The sequence below is a fragment of the Lampetra planeri genome, chromosome 8 (genome assembly GCF_965212315.1).
Source record: "Lampetra planeri chromosome 8, kcLamPlan1.2.h2, whole genome shotgun sequence".
NCBI classification, from domain to species: Eukaryota; Metazoa; Chordata; class Hyperoartia; order Petromyzontiformes; family Petromyzontidae; genus Lampetra; species Lampetra planeri.
Genome location: NC_136114.1, coordinates 9,062,808 through 9,086,071, shown reverse-complemented (window position 1 = coordinate 9,086,071; position 23,264 = coordinate 9,062,808). Strand labels below are relative to the sequence as shown.

The 23,264-nt window shown below is 51.2% G+C and overlaps 1 protein-coding gene across 1 annotated transcript; it reads right to left on the bottom strand.

Moving 5' to 3' along the window:
* Positions 1–10,141: 10,141 nt before the first annotated feature.
* GPR19 (G protein-coupled receptor 19) lies at positions 10,142–22,990 on the bottom strand. The gene is made up of 2 exons (XM_078596906.1): positions 22,696–22,990; positions 10,142–12,171 (listed from the first exon to the last, which is right to left on the bottom strand). Exon 2 carries the CDS (start codon positions 12,141–12,143, stop codon positions 10,950–10,952), a length of 1,194 nt encoding a protein of 397 aa, XP_078453032.1. The 5' UTR covers positions 12,144–12,171; positions 22,696–22,990; the 3' UTR covers positions 10,142–10,949.
* Positions 22,991–23,264: the final 274 nt, after the last annotated feature.

Here is a 23,264-nt window from a genome sequence, read left to right as displayed (position 1 = left end):
GGCCTTTCGGAGTCTGCGTGATCTATTGGCTACGGCCCCGACATTGGATTATCCCGATTTTGATCGCCCTTTCATTCTTGATACGGACGCGAGTGACACAGGTATTGGGGCGGTATTATCACAGTCTAAAGGGGGCGTAGAGCGCGTCGTGGCGTATGGTAGCCGAGTCTTGTCGCCTGCGGAAACACGCTACTGTGTCACTCGTAGAGAACTTTTGGCGGTTGTTTTTTTCCTACGGCAATTTCGACCGTACCTTTACGGTCGTTCTTTTATTGTGCGTACGGATCATGCGGCCTTGCAATATGCACTTAAAATGGACCAGCCATCGGGACAGTGGGCACGTTGGTTGGACACGCTGCAGGAATTTTCCTTCCAAATTCAACATCGGAAGGGAGTGCGCCATGCGAACGCTGACGCACTTTCTAGATTACCAGGGCGCGCCCCTTGTAAATGTGCGTCGGGGACGCATAGGTGTTCGCCGATTCTGAACCCCCCTCAGCCGCTTACGTTGGCCGTCGGGAAGTCGGATACTCCGATGGAACCGGGACCGACTGATGGGGTTTTGAATCTGCCGCGGTCTGTCTGGATTCGGGAACAGATGATGGATGAGTCGTTGTTGTCCATGCGGAAGCGGTCTATGAGGGACAATGGGAGTCCGAGTTCGGCTGTGGGGCCGCGAACCGCTCTCCGAGATGGTCTGCTTATGTGGCAGGAAAGGTTCCAGGAAAGCTGGCGTGTGGTGGTACCAACGTCCTTGCGATTTGAGTTGATTAGAACTCTCCATTGTGACACACTATTGCATTTAGGGGTGCAGAAGACCTTGTTGACGTTACAACGTCATTATTTTTGGCACGGCATGGCGACAGATGTCGTAGGGCACGTGCGCGCGTGCCCTGAATGCGCCCGGCGTAAGCCGCCTAAACATCCTTACGTGCCGCCTCTCCAGTCGATTCAGGTGTCTCGAGTCAATGAATTGGTGGCACTGGACATATTGGGACCCTTCCCACCATCGGCGAGGGGAAATAAATATTTGCTGGTAGGGGTTGAGTATCTCTCCCGTTGGCCGATGGCCTGGCCGTTGCCCGATCAGTCGGCCGCGGCCATCACCGACGCCTTTTTGTTTGGGTACATTATGGACAAGGGGGCGCCGGAGAGACTCCTCACGGACCAGGGCCGAAATTTCTCTTCTAAATTATTGGCTGAAGTGTGCGCAGGCCTTGGGACTAAGAAGATACGGACATCTCCATACCATCCGCAGACGGATGGTATGGTTGAGCGGCTGAACAGGACATTGTCTGCCATGCTTTGCCATACTGTGAGTGAACAGCAATCGGATTGGGATCTGCACATCCCCGGAGTGCTTTCGGCGTACAGGATGACGCCCCATGCGGCTACAGGGTATTCGCCGTTTTACCTTATGTATGGTCGGGAAAACGTGCCTCCGGTGGATGTGCAATTGGGTACTGGGGTGAAGGGACCTCGTAAACCACTCCCTGAATACATTCAGGACACGGTTCGCCGGGTTACGGAGGCGCGGGAAAACGCCCGCGTGGCTACGGCCAAAGCCCAGGCCCGGAACGAGCGGTATGCTCGGCGGTCTGAGGGAGAGTGCCCCTGGAAGGTGGGAGACCTGGCCTGGCTCCATTGCCCGCAGGTGCGGCCGGGGACCTCTCCTAAATTGCACAAACCTTGGCATGGTCCTGTGCGCCTCATTGAGGTTCCCAATCCACAGTCGGCGCGCGTTCAGTTTGGTTCCCGCCGTTGGTTTGTTCATACGTCGCGGTTGAAACCATATGTTGCTCCCCTACGTGATGCGTCATCTCCCAATGTTGCCTTGCTGGGGTCTGTTGCTGCTGACTCTGACTCTTCCCCGCCTGCGTCCATTGATCTTGCTGGAGCGCCTGTCGTACCTGTTCCAGACAGGCCGACCGTGACACCGCGGGGGAGGAGTGGGCCTGTTCGGAGGGCGCCTGCCAGGGCTGCGGTACCTTCAAGCCCGGCGACCCTTCCGACCCCGCTGCAGGCGCATTCGCGGAATACGACCAAGACTGATTCGTCAGGGACACGAGATGTCGGTGGACTTCCAATCGCAGCAGGGGAATTACCCCCTGTCATTTCTCGTGTTCCTTCGCGTCCCCGTTCTACAAGTGGGCCGCCGACCGTCCGGGACGGGCCGGCGACCCGCACTCGTTCCAAATCGCTTACGTTTCGTTGATTGTATGTTGTTATTGTTCTTGTTCTTGCCGTCGTATTTATCGCATGCTTTCGTACGTTCGTCGATGTTACTTGTGTGTTGTTCTTGTTGTTATATTGCATGCTTATTGTCCTTTAAGGGGGAAGGTTGGTTCACCGCATTACGCTTTGGTGTTGTTCAGCCGAGGTCGGCTGGGTTTTTTCTATGGGGGAGGGTGGTGTAATGCGGGCGAAAGCGACCTTCCGGATGTGACGTCACGAGGAGGCGGAGCCAGGTGACGTGGGTGAAAGGTAGGGGGTCCTTAAGCGCGTAAACCGGAAGGAGAAGTCAGTCGGGGTGTGAATGGAAAGGTGTGGGGCCACGCGGGCGTACGAGCCGAGGGGGCACCGTCAGAAGCGGGAGCCAACCCTGGGAACAGTAGGGAGCTACTGGGAGGTGTAAAGCTGCAGACAGAGATAGGCAGTAAGGCTGTGTGTGAGGGGCAGCGAGGTGGCTGCCAAGAGTCGCAGGAGCAACGAGAAGGCGAGACAGCACGAGGCTGTCAGAGCTGCAGCAGGAACAGCCAAGGGAGCTGTGTGAGAGTACAGCAGCGGAGCTGCTGTGGGGCTGCAAGAGCGACAAGAACAGCAGCGGGGCTGCTGATGTGGACTGGAGTGACATCGGAACCAGCACAGAGAGAATAAGAGAGACAGCCGTGTGGGAACGCAGTACGGACCGAATAAAGGACACTGAGCCAGAGATCGTGGTCAAGTCTTTTATTACATAGGTAAAAAATTATAATTAATAAAAGTTAAATAATTTTCGATTTAAAGCTTTCGTGACTGCAGGGATTCATCTTCTTGGTTCTTTCGGTAAAGTCACATAGAAGGGAAGTAATAAAATAATAAAAATAAAACATAATTTTATTATGTTTTATTTTATTATGTTTTATTTGTATTACTTTATTACTTCCCTTCTACGTGACTTTACCGAAAGAACCAAGAAGAAAAAAGTTAAATATTTTTTTTTATTTTAATTTTACTTTTATTAATTATAATTTTCATTTTTTACCTACGTGACTTTACCGAAAACCTTAGAATATGAATCCTTGCAGTCACGAAAGCTTCAAATCTAGAATTAATAGGAGGGTTTGTTTGTCAGACCCTTCCCAGTGGATACTAGAAGTCGCGGTTGATAGGGTGACGGACCAGAGGGAGTAGAGTCTGGTAAAGCTGCTGGACTGAACATAACACGTGTGTGTGTGTGTTCCTCCTTACGCCCGTCCTCTCCCCCTGCACTCCACTCCATTATTTCCATTGGTAATATTTTATACGGCACCAGCTGCCGTGCAGAGCGTGCCTAAAATAACAATTATCACACTAAAGGAGCGGGTCTGGAGGAACTTAAAAAAAAAGGAACAGCTGTAAGCAGGAAATCTGGGGAAATGTGCACGCTATGTAAAGTTACATATGACAAGTCAAGCACCTTCCAAGGTTACAACAGCGCGCTACGCTCCAGCTGGCTGGCAGGCAGACCATGCACTCTGGTCTTTAAAGGATGTTGACGTTGAAGGACTTTAGGTGTTCAGTTTCACGTTTAAGTTGTGTGTGTGTGTAGGGGGAGCGGTGGCGGAACGATTGGCGCAACGGGCTACGAACCTCGCAACCCGAGTTCAATTCACGCTCACGGGAAAAACAACGCGGACGAATATCTGAACCGGTCCTGAGCCACCCCTAGGTTGACTCAGACTTAAGTTGGTACTTGGCGCAGTGTGTAAACATGAGCATTGAGGAGACAACGGCGGTCTGGCACCACCCTCTCGCGCGATCTTCACCTTTGTCCCCCCAATGGTGACGCTCACACTGCGCCAGGTACTCGTGGAAGCTTGAGTCGGCCTCGAGCGGTGATTCTTAACCTTCACTGCAGCCAGCAACCCCTTTCGCTCTCAATCGTATTTTTAAAAAAATAGAATGTTATTAAACACATCGATGTGATGAAACAAAGTAGTTGTACTGATGTGCCAGTGCTTAATTTGGGGTTTCGATTATTTACCAGAGGTGTGGACTCGAGTCATGTGACTTGGACTCGAGTCAGACTCGAGTCATGAATTTGATGACTTGCGACTCGACTTGGACTTGCATAACAATGACTTTGTCCCACCTATGAGATGTGGACTCGAGTCATGTGACTTGGACTCGAGTCAGACTCGAGTCATGAATTTGATGACTTGCGACTCGACTTGGACTTGCATAACAATGACTTTGTCCCACCTCTGTTATTTACCTTCTAAAAAAAAACGTGGCATGTCTCGCACCCCCACAAAGGGCATCTAGCAGCCACAGGGGCTGCATGCACCCCGGGTTAAGAACCACTGACCTCGAGGATGCCAGGACCGGTTCAAATATTTGCCAGCTATTTCTCAGGAGCGGGAATTGAACTCGGGTTCGCGCGGTTCAAGGCGCAGACATACACGGTACACACAAGCGCACAGGACATACGCAAACCCACACACAAATTGATGCTTACACAAACACACAGCGGTGGCATCATTATGGTGGTGGTGGGGGATTAGACTGGGTCCCGTGATGGGAATTGGTAATTTTCACCGCTCGGGGCCGCCCGTGGAGATGAGCGAGTGGGGGCTCTCCGTTGCCCGTGGCGTGACCTTTTTGCTCGGCGCTTGAGGCCCTGTTCCCTCGTGTGCGCGCCTTTGTTTGTTAGGGGCTCGGCGCCTGATTGGTCAGCACCCACGTGGGGCGGCGCTTGCGTCGTGACGTAACTTAAGCTGTGGGGCACATCGCGCTCGTGCCCGCCACGTGGCCACGATTGGGCCAACGCATGGCTGGAGGCATGGGCGAAGCGACTAAGTATTTCAACGAAGTATATGCGAGATGCGACTCTGACCTCCCCCCTACTCCTTTCTCCCGACTCACTTTTACTGACATAGCTACGGATGTTTTTTTAACCCGAATTGAATAATATGTAGGCCTTAACAATATTATTATTTTAGTTGCACTGTGCTTTGGGTTTCGAGGAAGGCAGTCTCACAGTGACAGTATTCATGAAATAAAAGATGTATCCATGAGAGGGTTTTTTGGGCTAGATCGCGTAAATATAAATGTGTCGTTAAACCCGCCGCCACCCGACACAGCCACTTCGTAAGATTTGCCACGTGAACAAAATATGCAAATTCGTTACGAGTACAGCACACCGGTGTGTTGGAGAAGAAACCCACAACATTGACAATTCGAGTGCGACGTTTCGCGAGTAATTACAACTAGCATCATCAGGCGACAGACATATTTGTGGATAAATCCTCTTGTTTCGGTCTTAAATAGAGGGGTTAAAAAAACCCTCTGTAAAAAAAACCCCTCTATTATGTATAATATTGGTCGCGAAAGCCTACGTGTTAAAACTATTTTAAGGTACAATAATCACAATTAAGTTTTCACGCATCTTGCTTTCACGCCGGCTCATCGGTCTCTGATTCCCTCAAAGGGGGCAACTCTCCGCTGCTTTACTGATACGATAGCCAGATGCGTTGATCGGGCGTGGTCCATGGTGGACCGCAGGTAATTTTGAATGAATAACATTTTTACAATTATTTTTTTTAAACATTTGTTGTTGTTTATCTGTTGATTCGGGGCCTGCTTGATGCCGACTTGGCACAACCCCATAGTTGCGCCCCTGGCTGGAGGGGGGGGAGGGGGGTGCTCCACCTCCTCCATCCCGCGGGCTGGCGTGGAGCTTCGGAATATTTACACTGGAGGAATCCGATGAGCTATAAAGTTATTTTTTCTTTTTTTACAGATGTCTAGATGTTCGCTCGGCTTGAAACGTATTTATTGCATCTTCAATGCGCATGTATTCAACAACATATGATGGACATGTATTTGTATCCTGTTCATGAGCAGGGTATATACTTTTTTGGAAGCACATGAAAACAAATCTGTCTTGTCCATTTTGCAAACAATTCTCTTGTGAATAAATGGTGCTTATTGGGAAGAAAAAAGACTGTGAATTGGATACCAGGTCATTGTTCGGTACGGAGACAGAATGTCAGTGGGCATGCGGTGCGAGCCACTGTAAATTAACAACACCCGAATGAGATAACAGCAGAGATGCAGACAAGAGATGTAGTGAGATTAGATACATTTCTAACAAAAATAAGAGATTTATTGAGATAAAAAAATAAAGCCAAAATTGAGATGGATGACATTTTCATGTGAAGGCGCTTGCTACGCTTCTTAAGATTTGACCTCCATAGCTGATGTTTCATACACCTAAATATTTGTGCGTGAATCCTGGCACTGCTCGATCGAGCTAACGGCTCGGGGCGTCCGTGAGCTCCTTCTCGTTTCCCTTCAGCCTTTGCGTCGCCAGCGACACCTCATCCTCGAAACCCGACCAAATCCGCCTCGAGATCCTCCTGCACAACACACAACCGTTCCCGTGGTCTCACACGCTTTGCCATATTTGTGCAACGTCTACTCACCGCGTATAGAACACCCCAGCGGGTGGTCATCTGCTGGTGAGCAGCGTGTGCTCCTCTCGTTATTCCTTCCACCCCCCCGCCGCCGCCTCCCCACCTCTGCACGCAACGTTGAGGGGCAGCGTTGAGGGGCAGCGTTTGGCTCGATGAATGGGCAGGGTCCGCCGGAGCCGATGCTCTGTGTCGGATCGGATGAGGCGGGGTGGGGGGTGTGGGGGCCGATGAAAAGCTGAGAGGGCTCCGTCAAAATCGCTCACTCAGAGCGACCCTGGTGGGGAATTGATCAGCGGGTGATGTCATCGCCATCCAATCAAAAGCCACCCGCACGACAGCGCGGCGTGGAGAGGGCTTCGTTTCAGCAGCGGATGGGCAGCACAAAACCTTCGTTTGAATGTCAGAATGCGAACTCGTTATTTGTAAACTTAACAAACAAATTAAATTGGCTCTTGAAAATTAATTGGGTGGAGCGGTGGTGCAGCGGTTAGCTGAGGCGCGATGCAAAAAGGTTCGATTCCCGACTAAATCTGACGTCAGTGGTGTTTCGGACTGTGTCTGAAATGTTCCTGAGTAAGTACCCTCCCACCGCCCCTTCAGAAACACGTACCGACCAGTGTAGACAAGTGTGGTCATCTGTGAAAAGAGCCTCAGAGCTCATCGAATTTCTCCGGGATAAATTAAGATTCTGATTCATGCCGTAGCAGGCACGGCGTGGGAAGGAGGAGGGCTTCGTCAGCCAGCAGTGAATTGACAAAGGACCGTCAGGTTTTCCATTATACATTGTAAGACAATGATTGGGAACATCATGCATCTCCCGCACGTCAATTGATTACTCAATCTGATAATAATGGGTGTGCTCCCTGTGTTTGTTGCGTGTGTTTGGTAATGGTGAGTGCTGAGTGGGTGGAGCAGACGTGGAGGGGTTGATGATGTTGGGGACGGTGGTGGGGAGGGGAGGATGGAGGGGGGGTAGTGAGCGCCTGAACTCCTTGAACCCCTGAGTGCATTTTTTTGGTTCATCCAAACATCGTGGTATTTTTCTATTTCCAATCTACAGCCAGTGTTTACGGAGGGTGTGGGTGGTCATCGGTCAGGAGCTTGATCTGATGCGGCAGGGATGTTGCTCAGAACGATACTTTGACAAAAGGGCAAAAACAAAACTCGTGGTGAGGCAGTGTACATTTTCATCCTCATGGTGGACACGTATCAACACAAAATAAATGATGCACCCAATTACCCCCTCCTTCCCATATCTGTCCTTCCACGTGAGTAAAATGCAAAAGCGTGTGTATATATTTTTTACACATTCCATCAACCACACGGCCTTCTGGGAGTGTGTCACTCCTACAGTGTTGTGTGCACTGTTGCAAAAAAAATGTGGCTCACCATTCCACTCTGCTATGTGCCCCCTTTCCCATTTACCCTCACTTGCTGCATCAGAACTGCACGCGGGGATGTGCGACTACCTCCTCCATCGCCAATCATTGCCCAACACCCTATCATCGCAAATGGAATCCATCTGGCGGTCCCAGCCGCCATCTGAATGGCTTTCCAAACTCGGCGACGGTTATAGACTCGTCCGCTCTTCTGCAAATGCCCCCAAAATAGATTGCCTTCGCGAGCTCTGCAACACCCCGACACCCTGACTCCCAATGTGTGCCAGTATGCCGCGACGTGGTGTTGGGGAAGCCAACGAAAACCCTTGTGACCTCGGCAGAAAAACGACATCGCAGCCAATAAAGATGCCAACATGGACATAGATGCTGATGCCACCACTTGCTCGCCAACGGTTTATACCGTCCGCCAAATCCTGCAGATGCTGAGCAGCAGATGCGCGACCTCCAAGGTCTGCCCTGACAGCATCACAACATCTGCCCTATACTCAGAGGCCCACAGACTGGGACAGAGATGCGTAGGCTAACACGGAGACCCACGTACTCACACAGAGACCCACAGACTCACACAGAGTACCACAGACTCCTACAGAGACCTTTAGATGTGAACTAAGAATATCCCAGCTCTTCAGTCTTCCCTGGGTCACTGGACTCGTGTCTTGGCAACTGGCCATTCCTCATCCTGCGCACGTCTTATCCAGTGCAACATTTCTGCCAACAACACTGACGCTGTATATATGGATATGTTGAACTTCTTTCTTACGTAGCCAAACGTGCTAATCGGAGGTACGGGGGAAAGACAACAAACTAATCACCAAAATAAGTTCTAAAGAAATGAGTTTTCAATGTATATTTAAAAGTGTGTAGCTCCAGTGGTTTCCTAATATCGGAAGGAAGAGCGTTCCAGACGGCCACAGAAGTGCATCTGAAAGCGTGCGATGGTTAGCCAAAAGCCGTTGCTGCGAGGACGACTGGCGTTTGCATGTTCTCTTTCATGCTTATGTTGCATTACTTATCGCAAGCCTACAATTGCACCCGATGCCTTCTAAATTACAAACACGAGTGCCACAATGTGTCCCATGCAACCGCACGCATGCGTGTCTCCCTTGGACGTGAGACCTCTGCCCAGCACGGGGTCACCGCTAAAGCAGTGAGCTGTCAATGAGCTCCACTGCAACTCACAACCGACGGACGCGGCGAAGGACGCGGGGAAGAGGTTCGACAATTGCCGAGTTGGGGTGGACCATGCCGATGGCTGCCTAGAAAAACCAAGGTCAATAGAAGCACTCAAGCCGAGGCAGGCCCAACGGGAACACGAGCGCAATGCAGTTGCCAAAACAAATGCGTTTCTACTTTGCTCCAGTGGCTGCCTCGTGTTTAGAATTTTTTTGGAACAATAGATTTTAGTCACGTAGAAGGGAAATAATAAAATAATAAAAATAAAACATAATAAAACAATTCTCACGACGTTTCTATGTGACTTTACCGAAAGAACCAAGAAGATGAATCCCTGCAGTCACGAAAGCTTTAAATCGAAATAGATTTTAGATGACCTTGTTTGCAATGTAAATTCATATCTGTTTGCAAACTGTGATTAGGAGCAGTTTGTTCATAGCAACATGCTGTAGCAGCAGCAAAAGTAGATAAATGAGACAATTAGACTGCATTAACTAATGGTGTGAGTGGAGTGGTGGCGCAGTAGTTAGCGCATTTCACTATTAATCGGTGAGACTTGAGTTCGATTGCCAGCCATGCTCACACCAGTGGCGAGCGATATCTGAACAAATCCCCGCGACAAGCTTGCGCAGCATTCACTGACCTTCATCTATGCATGTTGAACTTCTTTCGCACCATACGCAGCCAACCGTGGTGACGTATCGTCAAACAACCCCCATGGCCAGACAGCGTCGGGTGGCTTTCATCCACGAGTGGATCGATAAGGGGCTGTACGTATGTATTTATATATATATATTTAACCATGGCACGTGGTGCTTATGTGTGCCAGCAAATATTTGTGAACTTTTGATCGAGGCCTCGAAAAACATGAATCGCAAGTCGTTAAGTAACGTGAACGAGACACGTCAACACCTTGAAATGGCTTCTGCTTTATTTAAACAAAAAAATATCGCTTTCGCTTTTTTTGCGCAACCGTTACGCACGCAATACATCTAGCCTGTGTGTCATTTTTCAGCTCGACTTGGTAACAATCGATACGTTCATCCATTCCGTTGACTGCTTTGGTTTGCGTTGGAACGGCTTGGTTGCAGTGGCCACTGCAGCGCCCCCTCCCATCCTCTCTCCCCGTTGTGATGACGAACCCATACAAACAAAGCAGGCGAGTGCAATCGGCAGACCCCTTCCCTCAGGGAACGAGGAAACAAAAGTGATCCCAAGTGACATTTACATACGTAAAAAGTCCTGCATCATTTCACCCTGTATTTCATTGCCATGCGTATGTACAGTATTTTACATTATTCGACTGTGTCCATAGCATTAATAATAATTAGTAGCAAGTGTTCCAGTAGCCTGCCTCTTGTGATGCCAGAGAGGCCATGATAATGCCCTCGGTCCAGTGGGTTGTAGTCACCCTTGTATCATGGGCTGTGCTGTTGTGGGTGACGTCGCCAGATCTGTACATTGGTACGAAACTGGACACCAAGGGAGGTCTCCGTGCATCCCCCGGCATCTGATTTACGAGTCGTGGTCCTCTCCCACTTGTCGGCTCCACCATGTATCACCACCAAATATTGACTGCGCGCGTTATCTGCACCCAAAATAATAATCGGGTTACATCGGGAGAAGTACCATCGTGACCTCTTGCAAGATGAATAGCGCAAAGCGAAGGCGTGTCCAGAGTTCGCCGCCATCGCCGTCGTCGTCGCCGTCATCGCTGTCATACGAACGTGTTGGGCGAGTTTGTGTTTATGGGCCAGGCGAGTTTCTTCTCCTTGGCGTCCCTGTCGAACGTCTCGTAGACCGTGTCCTTGGTGACGGTCTTGTTGGGCGCGGGCAGGTCCACGATGCCCACGTGGTTCTTCTTGGCGATGCGCGAGCTCGTCGTGATGGTGTAGGCGTTGCTGCGGTAGCACTTCATGGGCGCCATGCAGAACGTCTCCTTGACTCCGCGGCGGAAGTTCGAGTTGTACACCCAGTAGAGCGTCGGCTTGGCGGCCGAGCAGCTGAGCGCCAGGGCCGAGACCACGAGGAACGTGGAGGCGGAGCCCGCTCGCTCGTCCTCGCCCGGGTGCCAGACCTGGAGCGCGAAGAAGGGCAGCCACGAAGTGAGAAAGACCGCGTTGAGGATGAGAAACATCTTGATGGTTTTGACCTTGGTGCGCGGCACGCTGTTCATGGTGCGCTGCACCGTGCGCCCGTTGGAGCCGATCCTCCAGATGTACTTGACGATTTTCAGGTAGAAGAGGACCATGAAGACGCAGGGCAGCACGAACGCGAGCAGCAGCAGCAGGCAGCCGTAAAGCAGCCCCTCCCAGGTGTACGGCAGGTACGACGCGCAGCTCACCGGCCAGCCCTCCCGCGCGCGGTAGAAGTACAACGCCGGCAACGCCAGGACGGCCGTGAGGGTCCAGGAGGCGCCGATCATGCGCTTGGCCTTCTCACGGGACACCTTGAAGCTCAGCGGGTAGACGATGGTGTAGAAGCGGTCGAGGCAGATGGACAGCAGCACGTAGATCTGGGCGGCCGGCGCCAGGTACAGCGCGAGCCTCGCCACCCGGCACACGCCGTCGCCCGCCACCCAGCGTCCCGACATCGCCACCTGCAGCGCCGCGAGGGGCGCGGCCGTGCCGGCCAGCAGCAGGTCGGAGCACGCCACCGACACCACGAAGTAGTTGGTGGTGGACTGGGTGCGGCGGCTGCGGTGGATGACCAGGCACACGAGGGCGTTGCCCGCGACGGACGCGAGCCACGAGGCCGACAGGAGCAGGCACAGCACCACCGCCTCGGCCGGGCGGAGCTCGGCGGGCAGATCGGCGGAGGCGGCGGCGGTGGAGGCGGCGGTGGAGGCGGCGCCGCACGGGGACGAGGAGGGGCCCGACAAGTCGAGCAGTGGAGGCACCTGCGACTCCATGGTGCTGGGTGTGGCTCGCGACAGTTATCTACAGCAGCCGGAATAGGAATAGAACAAAAACAGCGGGGGGAGTCAATGCGCAATCTTTGATCACGTGTCACATGGATAGCCGTTGTTTTTTTTTGGACCACCCCGCTGCTGCACGAGGGCCTTCCCAGGGCGTGTTTGGCTAGGGTGGGGGATTACTTGATCGTACGTCGCGCTACTTAGTGGCGGTCGGTGAAGGCCGGAGCCTGTAGATGTGGGAACGCGAGCAGTACTGCTCTCTGCTGCCCACCAAGTCATCGATTAGTCACGGATGTCTCGTTATTTTTTCGGTATTAGGACACACCTTTCCCTTATTGAACACAGCACGTGTCACGTTTCGTGCGTGGCCGCTTGTGTACACAATGAAAGGGCCATCGTTGCTCGGAATGTGGCCCTTACCAAAACTCAGATTTTAAACCTCGGGGACAAAATGGTTCAGGTTTCTAGGCCCAGTTTTTCATAATCAAGCGGGGTCTCACAGTGCCATCCCTCCAAAGTTCACATGCAACGCTGGGCAAACCTTGTTCCAACCCGTTTAATGTTGAACTTCTTTTGCACCGTACGTAGCCACCCGTGCTAATCGGAGTGGCGGGGGAAGGACAACAACGTTGCATATGTTCACTGGGTTGCTACCGACTAGGCCAAGACAAATAAGTGAAGCTGAGCTCCTCTGTGTCCCAGAGTCATCACCTGGCAACACATGCAGGCCGTGTGAGGCCTTGTGTTTGACCCCCTGGAGATGAGCTCACACGCACGAGGACTCCAGTACACGTGTCCATGCGATGCTCAGCGGTAGGGTGCAGATTGTTGGACCCTTCTAGCGCGTATTGATTTTAAAAGCTAAATGATACCACTGTATGGGATTTAAAAGCAAAAAAAAATATTTCGTGCGTATTTGCTCAATTTTTTTTACTGAAAAATCGCTATGTGGTAATAAAAAGGTTTTAAAAATTAGTGAATAAAAAAATTAGTCTTAAATTGAAGGACGCTCTCTGGATTAGAATAATGCTCCTTTGAATGAGAGCGTGGGGCTAGACTTTCCGCGATAGCAATCGTAATGATGGTAACACCAGCATACCTTTTATAACCAGGTAATTGGCGTCCACGCAGCTCATCTGTCGAGCCATATTTGCATAGCTACCTCGATTACCGTTGCTGTGCGGATGATAATACGCTCTGGAAAGTAAGACGCACCAAACACGAAGCCCCCCCCCCCTGCAATAAAGTTACACAAATCTGGTCACACACACACACACGAATCGGGAGAACACGGTAATAGCATGCTCACAATTGACCACCGTGAAGTGGTGTGGGGGTAATCGTTTTAGTATTTCTTGGCAAGACCGTCCCAACACCGCAGCACGCCGCTGTTGGTCGTTCGCAAGGAACTCGAAGCAATGTCGCCATCGTCTGGACAAACAAACCAAAAAAAAAATCTCCGGACCGAACATTTGACCCGAGAACGACTCCACCAACCACCACCGCGAGAACGACGCTGTGGAACGAGACACAAACCCCTGCGCGTCACGGGGAACGATGCGCGCGTCTGGTGGAGCGCGGAGAGAGGCACCGCGTGGCTGCTGCTGCTGGTGGTGGGGGGAGAGGGGGTGAGGGGGTGAGGGTCGACGCGTTTCGTGGAGGTTGCTCAAATCTAGTGGCGTGATACGCGTCACCGGGTTCGATTCTTTATAACGCGTGTTGAATGTCCGAGGGTATATTGAAGAGGCTTATTTCGGGAACGTCCTCGGTCATGGGCGACGAGTTAACCGCCTTGCTTGATTTGTCGTCGGTTATAATTGATGACGCGTTAAATGCGTGTGTTAAATATTCTACCGACAATACAAAAAAACCCGTATAAAGTATAATTAATGGAATACAGCAACAAACGGCTTGCCATACAAATAGCATTCGAATCACAACATTTGTCACATTCCAATGTTCGGGGATTACTCTTTGGCCAAATGTTCGCGCTGCCGACATACGGTGGGTGCATGTCGCCTTGCCGTGCTTCCCGCTGGAGTGGAGTGTGTGCAGGGCTTCATTGTAACCGGAGCTGTCCAGGGCCGAGCTCCAGAAATTAACTCCTCCACCACCAACCCAGCCACTCACCCAGAGGGTTGAGAGAGGAGGAGGAGGGGGGGGCGATTTTGTTGTGCGGAAAATATTCCATGAGAAATGAGCGTGTAGGTGTTGTGTTGTTGTCGATTTGCGTGCGAGAGGGTAGATGTGGTGGGGAGCGGTGACACAGTGGGCCGTGTACCGGCGACCTGACTTTGGACATCTGCTCACGGCTAACATCATTGGCGAACTATACCGACACCGGTCTTTCACCCGACTCGCACCGACCCTCACGATCGACATAGGCACGGGGGAGGCCTTCATCCAGCCGTGAAGTGATAAAGGGCTGAGTGAGGGTTTTTTGTTGTTGTTGAATTTTTTATCGGCCACGTCGGTATGGTCTTACAATTTGAGTATCAGCAGAGACGGGTTGCATCTTACTTTTAGAACATGCCGCACGAAGATAAGCAAGCGCTTATGTAGCTCTAGCGATGGTGATTGTAGCATTAGTAAGGCTGACTTTTTAATTAATCGATTCAACGTTGGTAATCACAGTAAAGTGATTTTGCATTGTCAGAAATCGCGTCTGCACAATTCGGCATTTCTACTGATCAGGATAATGGAACAAATACACCCAGACTAAATACTGGAGACTCCCTGTATAACCTTTTATTTCAGACTGAGGCAAGTGTTGTTAGTCAGCGCCTATTAAGGTCACGAAGGGGTTCGTGTGACCAGCAGCAATACCTGACCGCCTTTGTCTCCCCAATAGACGTTTATCGATCGCACCGGGTACAAATGTAACGCTGAGTTCGACCTCGATGAGGTCCACTGTCGGTTCAGATAATTGCCACCGTTAGCAGTGGCCTGAAATGGAACTCCGATCGCATGGGTTCATAGAAATGCAATGCACTATTGCTGATGTATTAGCAATCGCCTGGCCCACACAATATATGCAAAGACAAAGATCCCCCTTCTAGCCTTAACAGACTTTTGGGGCAAGTGCTTTTATGGAGCGCCTATAAAGGCCAGCACGGCACACAAGGGGGTGGGTGGCCATCACCGCATTTCTCTCCCTCGTGGCGATGTTTACACATCGCACCAGTTATGCATTTGAGCCTGAGTCGACCTAGGGGAGGGCCAGGACCGGTTCAGATAATCGTCACTGGTGTTGGCCTTGAGCGAGAATCGAACTCAGGTGCCCAGGTTCGTAGCGCAGCGAAGTGCTAACTGCTGCACTACTGCCCCCCAACACAAACGAGCAGAGGGTGAAATTATTATTCTTGGCTAATACGCGTGTGTGTGTATATATTGACCTTTCATTTGTGTACCAGACAAAGCTCCGTATGTGTAAACTGTGCACAGTGACGGTGGTCGACTGCTGAGTCCAGTTGCAGTGCCGAATGGGAGACTCGTCGCATCGTTCGGGTATCGGATCGATTGAAATCGTAGCAAGCTCCTTCGTCTTTTGGGAGATTGAATCGTGTATCAGCGATGGCTGTCGTAAGGTAAGACTGAATTGGCGCGGGCCTGATGTTAGAAATCACCACGGACATGACCGTGGATACGAGCTGGCATCGATTATAGCCCACGAAGATAAATGTATTGTCTATTTTTAAATGATCAAAATTCTACGAAAGTACGTCAGCGGAATAATCACGTAAGACCCGAATGAAGGACAATTTAATAGAGTTCTACCTCCGTTGAATAAACTAAATATAAAACACATCAAAGACAGACTCGTGTACTCTGCGCTCAGGCAAGTGCGTAACAAAATTATTGAATACGCTTGTGTCATGAACCACTGTGAATGGTTTCCACGGTATACGATTCATCATAACCGTCGGCCAGGATCTGTCCACCGCTGGATGAAGTGCTCCCCAAACCGTCTCGGTCTCTCGCCGTCTCGCGATGCAACAGTCCAATAAACGCCTGCACACGGGCTGATCCCATCGCTCCATCTCCGCGGTGGATGTCCATCTTCCTCGTGGCGGCGTGTCCTTTCCAAGTCCACTTACTTTAACTTAACGCTCAATGTGATTCCTCGAAGTGTGCGCGCTGAACTCCTTTCGCTCCGTGCGTAGCCAACCGTGCTACTCGGAGGTGGGTGTGTGGGGGGGGGCACCAAATACAACACGAAAAGCAGGTCTAAAGAAATCATGTAACTGTGTGAATCTCTCTCTCCACTGGGCATCAACTGGGCACCTTTGAAAGAGAGCTTCATAGCTCATCGGATTTCTCCAGGATTTCTCCAGGATTCATAAAGCTTCTGACATAGATCCCTATGTAACTCGACAAGTGACTCCCTATTCAAGTGACTTCTGTTCCTCTAACTTACGTACGCTCTACATTCAGCAAAATCACCTTTCTGCCTCTCAGTGTACGCTCGTGATAGAGCCCGTCGAGGCGCGATATCTATTGGAAGGTCTCCGTGCCTCTCTGTTCGCACGCTTCGTCGTTTGCGCATTAAACAACTGGAAACGTCTTGTTGGGTTAGGGTTGGGGTAATGTCTCACCTTGACAACACGCGCACGTTTGTATACCGAGTAACCTGGGGCAGCTAATGGAGACAGACCGGATTGAGTGCGATCAAATACAAGAGGCGGACAATGGCAGGATGGAATTATTTTTGAAAACTGAACTTAATTATGAAAAAAGCCACGTCGCAATGTGCCCATAAAAAAAAGTTTGTAATCAGTGCGTAAAATCTCTGTCGTGAAAATCTGGATCGGGGAGACACGGACTTAAATGTGCGGCATGCAAATGATGCCGATCTCCCTGTAATGTGCTCTCCTTCCTTATAACGCAGTGCTATAGAGTGAACGGATGATTGGTCCACCACGGTACCATCATCCGTGATGAAATAATTATGTTTCGATTTAAAGCGTTCGTGACCGCATGGATTCATCTTCTTGGTTCTTTCGGTAAAATCACGTAGAAGGGAAGTAATAAAATAATAAAAATAAAACATAATAAAATAAAATCACGTAGAAGGGAAGTAATAAAATAATGCAAATAAAACATAATAAAATAATTATTTTATTTTATTTTATTATGTTTTATTTTTATTATTGTATTACTTCCCTTCTACGTGACTTTACCGAAAGAACCAAGAAGAGAAATAATTATGATCCGACGGCTTAGGTGGAGCAGGTGCACAGTGGCTCGCGCTCAATGCTATGAGTACAGCGGCAAATGATATCTCGACTGCTTCAGCAGAAGCCCTTCACGACATCCCTCATCGAGCAGCGTGGGTGATTTATGGCACAGAAAAAAACAAAGAACTCAAACTTGATTTGAAGCTTTCGTGACTGCAGGAATTACCCTTTGGTTCTTTCGGTAAAGTCACGGAGAAAGAAAATAAATTAAATAATAGAATACGACGTTTCGATTGCAACACAAGCAATCGTCATCAGGTAGAACTAAATTTGAGAGAGAGAGAGAGACAAAACACAGACACGGGGACACACAGACAGACACACAAGCAGAGAGAGAGAGACAACACAGACACAGAGAGAGAGTGACACACAACATAGACACATATACACACAAGCAGAAAGAGACAACACAGACACAGACAGACACACAAGCAGAAAGAGACAACACAGACACAGACAGACACACAAGCAGAAAGAGACAACACAGACACAGACTGACACACAAGCAGAGAGAGACAACACAGAGAGAGAGAGAGAGTGACACACAACATAGACACACAGAGACACAACATAGACACACAAGCAGAGAGAGACAACACAGAGAGAGAGAGTGACACACAACATAGACACACAGACACACAAGCAGAAAGAGACAACACAGACACACACACAAGCAGAGAGAGAGACAACACAGCCACAGAGAGAGAGAGTGATACACAACATAGACACACGGACAAACAACTCATTGCTTGACACGGCATGGGTAGGGGACAGAAGAGGTGTTTGTGGCCTTCATTGACACGGGTCGTCCGCAAATGAATATTGTTCAAGATGTTGTTGACGAGACAGCAGCTTGAACTGCGTGATTGCAATGCTCGCCAATACGTTCTCTTATGCGCGCGCAATCGATGTTCTTTAACCCACGAGCCTGAGCGTGGCCGAAGCATTTGGAACGATCGCGGCCGAGGTGACGCGGAGTGCGTCACCAACAACCACGGCGGACACGTGGAGGATTAGACGGGGGGGCTGTGACACCCGCAGATGAAATCCTCGCACGGCTGAGAGAGAGAGAGAGCGAGCGCGTGTTTGTTACAGTGTTTTCGCGACCAAGCTCAAACTGCTGCGTGATTGTGATTCCTGAGTAATAGACGGTATCGTTCGTTTTTGTTGACACCCCGTATAATGAGATTTAGCCGACGGTGAACACGCTTTGCTTTGTTGCCAAGACTTTGCAGCTTCCCCCTGAAATAATAGTGCAAATGTTATTCACACTGGCGACTGGCATTAAGATGAAATAATAATGGAGTCCTTTCTAAATCATGTAATGAACCTCACACGATGTCCTGACCTATTCATTATACACACACACACACAACAGTGTAGCCTTTGGAGAGGAAGGCTACCATCATCCATGTTATATCCACTGCTGGATGAAGACCTCCCACACGCCGTCGCCATCTCTCACGGTCCAGTGCTGATACAATCCTTCCCACTCTTACACGCGAACTGATTCCATCGCTCCATCTCCGCGGTGGCCGTTCCTCTTGCGCGCATTTCTCTCCTTTGGCTGCCTTACCCATATCTCGTCTATATATATACACACAATATAACAAAAAACAACAATAATCGTGTTCTGTTTGGGCACATGCTTGCTTGTTCCTATACTGCACAGCTATCTAATGGCAGTGTACCATGGGTGGTGATGGTGGTGGTGGTGGGTTGTGGTGCATTCTTCACGACTGACCGTGCGTTTAATTTGCAATCAACGGCATCCACCCGGGCAGCATTTGGGCACGGAACAGCGGCAGTCGCTTTTTACTTTCAGCCGGAACAGTCCGGAATTATTGTGTGCACCCCACATCCATGTCGCCTGCTATTTTGTATTATACTGTACCTGTTAATATGTTTACAGGAATATAGGGTACATCAATAACGTATTATTATTATTATACATAAGCGTACCTTTGCATACTCTAGTGGTAGTGCCTTAACTCCGGTCTTTCATACACCAAGCCCGCCTACAGCAGCCTGCCAGTAAAATATCGAGAGAGAAATGAAGCCCAGAATTAAGAGCACGAGATCGGCACCGCATGAGCCCTCTGCATTTCTGTCGTGAAATAGCAACGGCAGGACCGATATAGTGCTTTGGTAATTCGTCGATATTGTGATTGATTACCATCACAATGACCGTCAGCCGCCGCCGTGCATGATCTCTCCACTGCTGTACGAAGGCTCCATCGAGTCTCCGCGTTGTAAACGGTTTCGCGATGTGTATATGCGTGCGTGCGGGCTACACATGTAATAATGAGCATACATCAGCTCGGGCGACTGTAAATGCGCAAGCGTAAGGGGCTCATGAATTTATGAACGAGAATCAACGTATCTACAGTACTTCATAGTGAGCGGTGGCGAAGTGGTCATCGCGTTGCACTTTGAACCCCGACACCTCTGTTCAATTCCAGGCCACGGCTAACATCAGTCGCGAGTGATGGCTGACTCGGCCTTGTGGCCCCACGCTTCACCCCAATGACCCACGGCGTAGGGAGGCCTTCATCCAGCAGTGGATTTACAAAGGGCTATAAATGACTTTCGTGATCGCTTCTCAGTGTATATAGCCTTCGACAGGCGACACGATGGTCAGTGCCATTGGTGAGCACCTCGCCAGGATGTCACCGGGTGCTGTGGCCAGAACCGCGCTCGGCCGCCTTTGTCTCCCCGGTTCATTTTGATTATTCATAATCAACGTTTTTGGGTTTAGATCGCGTTATTTATAAATGTGTCGTAACCCTCCACCACCCGACACGGCCAATCAGTAAAAAAGTGTCACGTTGACAAAAGACAAATAGTTCACTGCTTTAGCCCACCGGTGTGTTGAAGCGTGAAACCATTTTGATTAGTTGACGCAAACACACACAAGACAAATGTCACCCGTGTAGCCTCAATAGACGTTTTAGGGCAAGTGCTGTTCGCGAGCACCTACGAAGACCGCCACGGAACATTAGGGGGTGGGTGGCCAGCACCACGGCCGGTCCCGGCCGCCTTTGTCTCCCCAGTGGCGATGTTTACATACTGCACCAGGTACTCATTTGAGGTAGAGTCAACCGAAGGGAGGCCCAACGCCGGTTTAGATAAACATCGCTGTGTGTGTGTATTGGTCGTGAGCGAGAATCGCTCGCCACCACGCTCCCGCTTCACAAACACATACACACACACACAAAAACAAAGATCCCCCGTATAGCCTTAACGGACTGTAGGGGCAAGTGCTGTTAGCGAGCACCTATGAAGGCAGGAACGGCACACGAGGGGGTGGCCGGCCAGAACCACGCCCGGCCGCCTTTGTCCCCCCAGTGGCGATGTTTACACATCCGCACCAGGTACTCACTGGAGGCTGAGTCGACCTAGGGGAGGCCCAGAACCAGTTCACATACTCGTCACCGGGTGTCGGTGGCCGTGAGCGGGAATCGAACTCGGGTGGCCGGATTCGTAGCGCAGCGCGCTAGTCGCCTACCTCCTTCCCTCACACACACACACAGAGGCACACGCACACACAGAGGCACACGCACACACACACACAGAGGCACACGCACACACACACACAGAGGCACACACACACACAGAGGCACACGCACACACACACGCACAGAGGCACACACACACACAGAGGCACACGCACACACACACACAGAGGCACACGCACACACACACACAGAGGCACACACACACACAGAGGCACACACACACAGAGGCACACACACACACACAGAGGCACACGCACACACACGCACAGAGGCACACATACACACACAGAGGCACACGCACACACACACACAGAGGCACACGCACACACACACGGAGGCACACACACACACACACAGAGGCACACACACAGAGGCACACGCACACACACTGACAGAGGCACACACACACACAGAGGCACACACACACAGAGGCACACACACGCACAGAGGCACACACACACACAGAGGCACACACACAGAGGCACACACACACACAGAGGCACACGCACAGAGGCACACACACACACACAGAGGCACACGCACACACACTGACAGAGGCACACACACACACAGAGGCACACACACACACACACAGAGGCACACACACGCACAGAGGCACACACACACAGAGGCACAGGCACACACACACAGAGGCACACGCACACACACACACACAGAGGCACACACACACACAGAGGCACACGCACACACACACAGAGGCACACACACACACAGAGGCACACACACACAGAGGCACACACACAGAGGCACACGCACACACACAGAGGCACACGCACACACACAGAGGCACACGCACACACACACAGAGGCACACGCACACACACACACAGAGGCACACGCACACACACACACAGAGGCACACACACACAGAGGCACACGCACACACACACAGGCACACGCACACACACACACAGAGGCACACGCACACACACACAGAGGCACACGCACACACACACACACAGAGGCACACACACACACAGAGGCACACACACCCACAGAGGCACACGCACACACAGAGGCACACGCACACACACACAGAGGCACACACACACAGAGGCACACACACAGACAGAGGCACACGCACACACACACACACAGAGGCACACGCACACACACACACAGAGGCACACACACACAGAGGCACACGCACACACACACACAGAGGCACACACACACAGAGGCACACGCACACACACACACAGAGGTACACACACACACAGAGGCACACACACACACAGAGGCACACGCACACACACACAGAGGCACACACACACACACAGAGGCACACACACACACAGAGGCACACGCACACACACACACAGAGGCACACACACACAGAGGCACACGCACACACACACACACACAGAGGCACACGCACACACACACACAGAGGCACACACACACACAGAGGCACACGCACACACACACAGAGGCACACGCACACACACACACAGAGGCACACACACACACAGAGGCACACACACAGAGGCACACACACACACAGAGGCACACGCGCACCAAACAAAGCCCCGTCCCTGCACGAGCTGGTGCCACAACAAGCAACGCCGCCGCACCGGCACGAGGCAAATCACGGCAATAGCAGTGCAGCCCAACACAACACGCACAGCACAAGGGTAGCAGCAGTCTAGCGAAGGGCAGCGAAGCCCCCCCCCCTCCCCCCCGTATAGACCCTGACCCTCACCACACTACACACACGCAAACACATATATAAATATAAAAGGCACAGGCTTGCGTAGTCACCACACGAACCGGCATCGATGATCCGCGCTCATAGTTGCCCTGGTCAGCGCTGGCTCCTCGACGGGACATCTTGAGCTCATTGCGCTCCCGGTGATCTTCTCGTTTCGCCGCACACGCCGCCGTTCCTGTGCTCACGTTCCTATGTGCCTACGGCTCCGACGTACACGTCCATATACGCGTGCGTGCGTGCGCGCGTCTCTGTGCGCCGCTGAGACGTGAGCGCAAAGATATTTGTTTGCGGATTTCGGTGCCGACGCGAAAGCGTCTCTCTCGCTCCTCCTCGGATGGATGACGAGCTCCGAATGAGGCTGCGGATGGGAAGTCCTGCTCGTGACTCCGTGCGAAGCGCGCCCGTGTGGGGGTGGGGGGACAGGGGGTGGGTTCAATGGGGGTTGGTGGTGGTGGTGGTGCAGGATGGCGATGTGCATGCGAGGGATGTGGTTGTGGTTGGAGAGGCTGTAGCCAGGGCGGTTTTGCTGCGTTTGTTTTTTTTATTAATTCCTCCCCACCTGGCTCATCCATTCCTGCTCCACCACGCATCGTCCACCAGTTTCACCCCCGCTGTCCAATTCCACCTC

Coding starts and splice junctions, on each gene's coding strand:
- GPR19 (XM_078596906.1), bottom strand. CDS start 12,143: ATGGAGTCGCAGGTGCCTCCACTGCTCGACTTGTCGGGCCCCTCCTCG.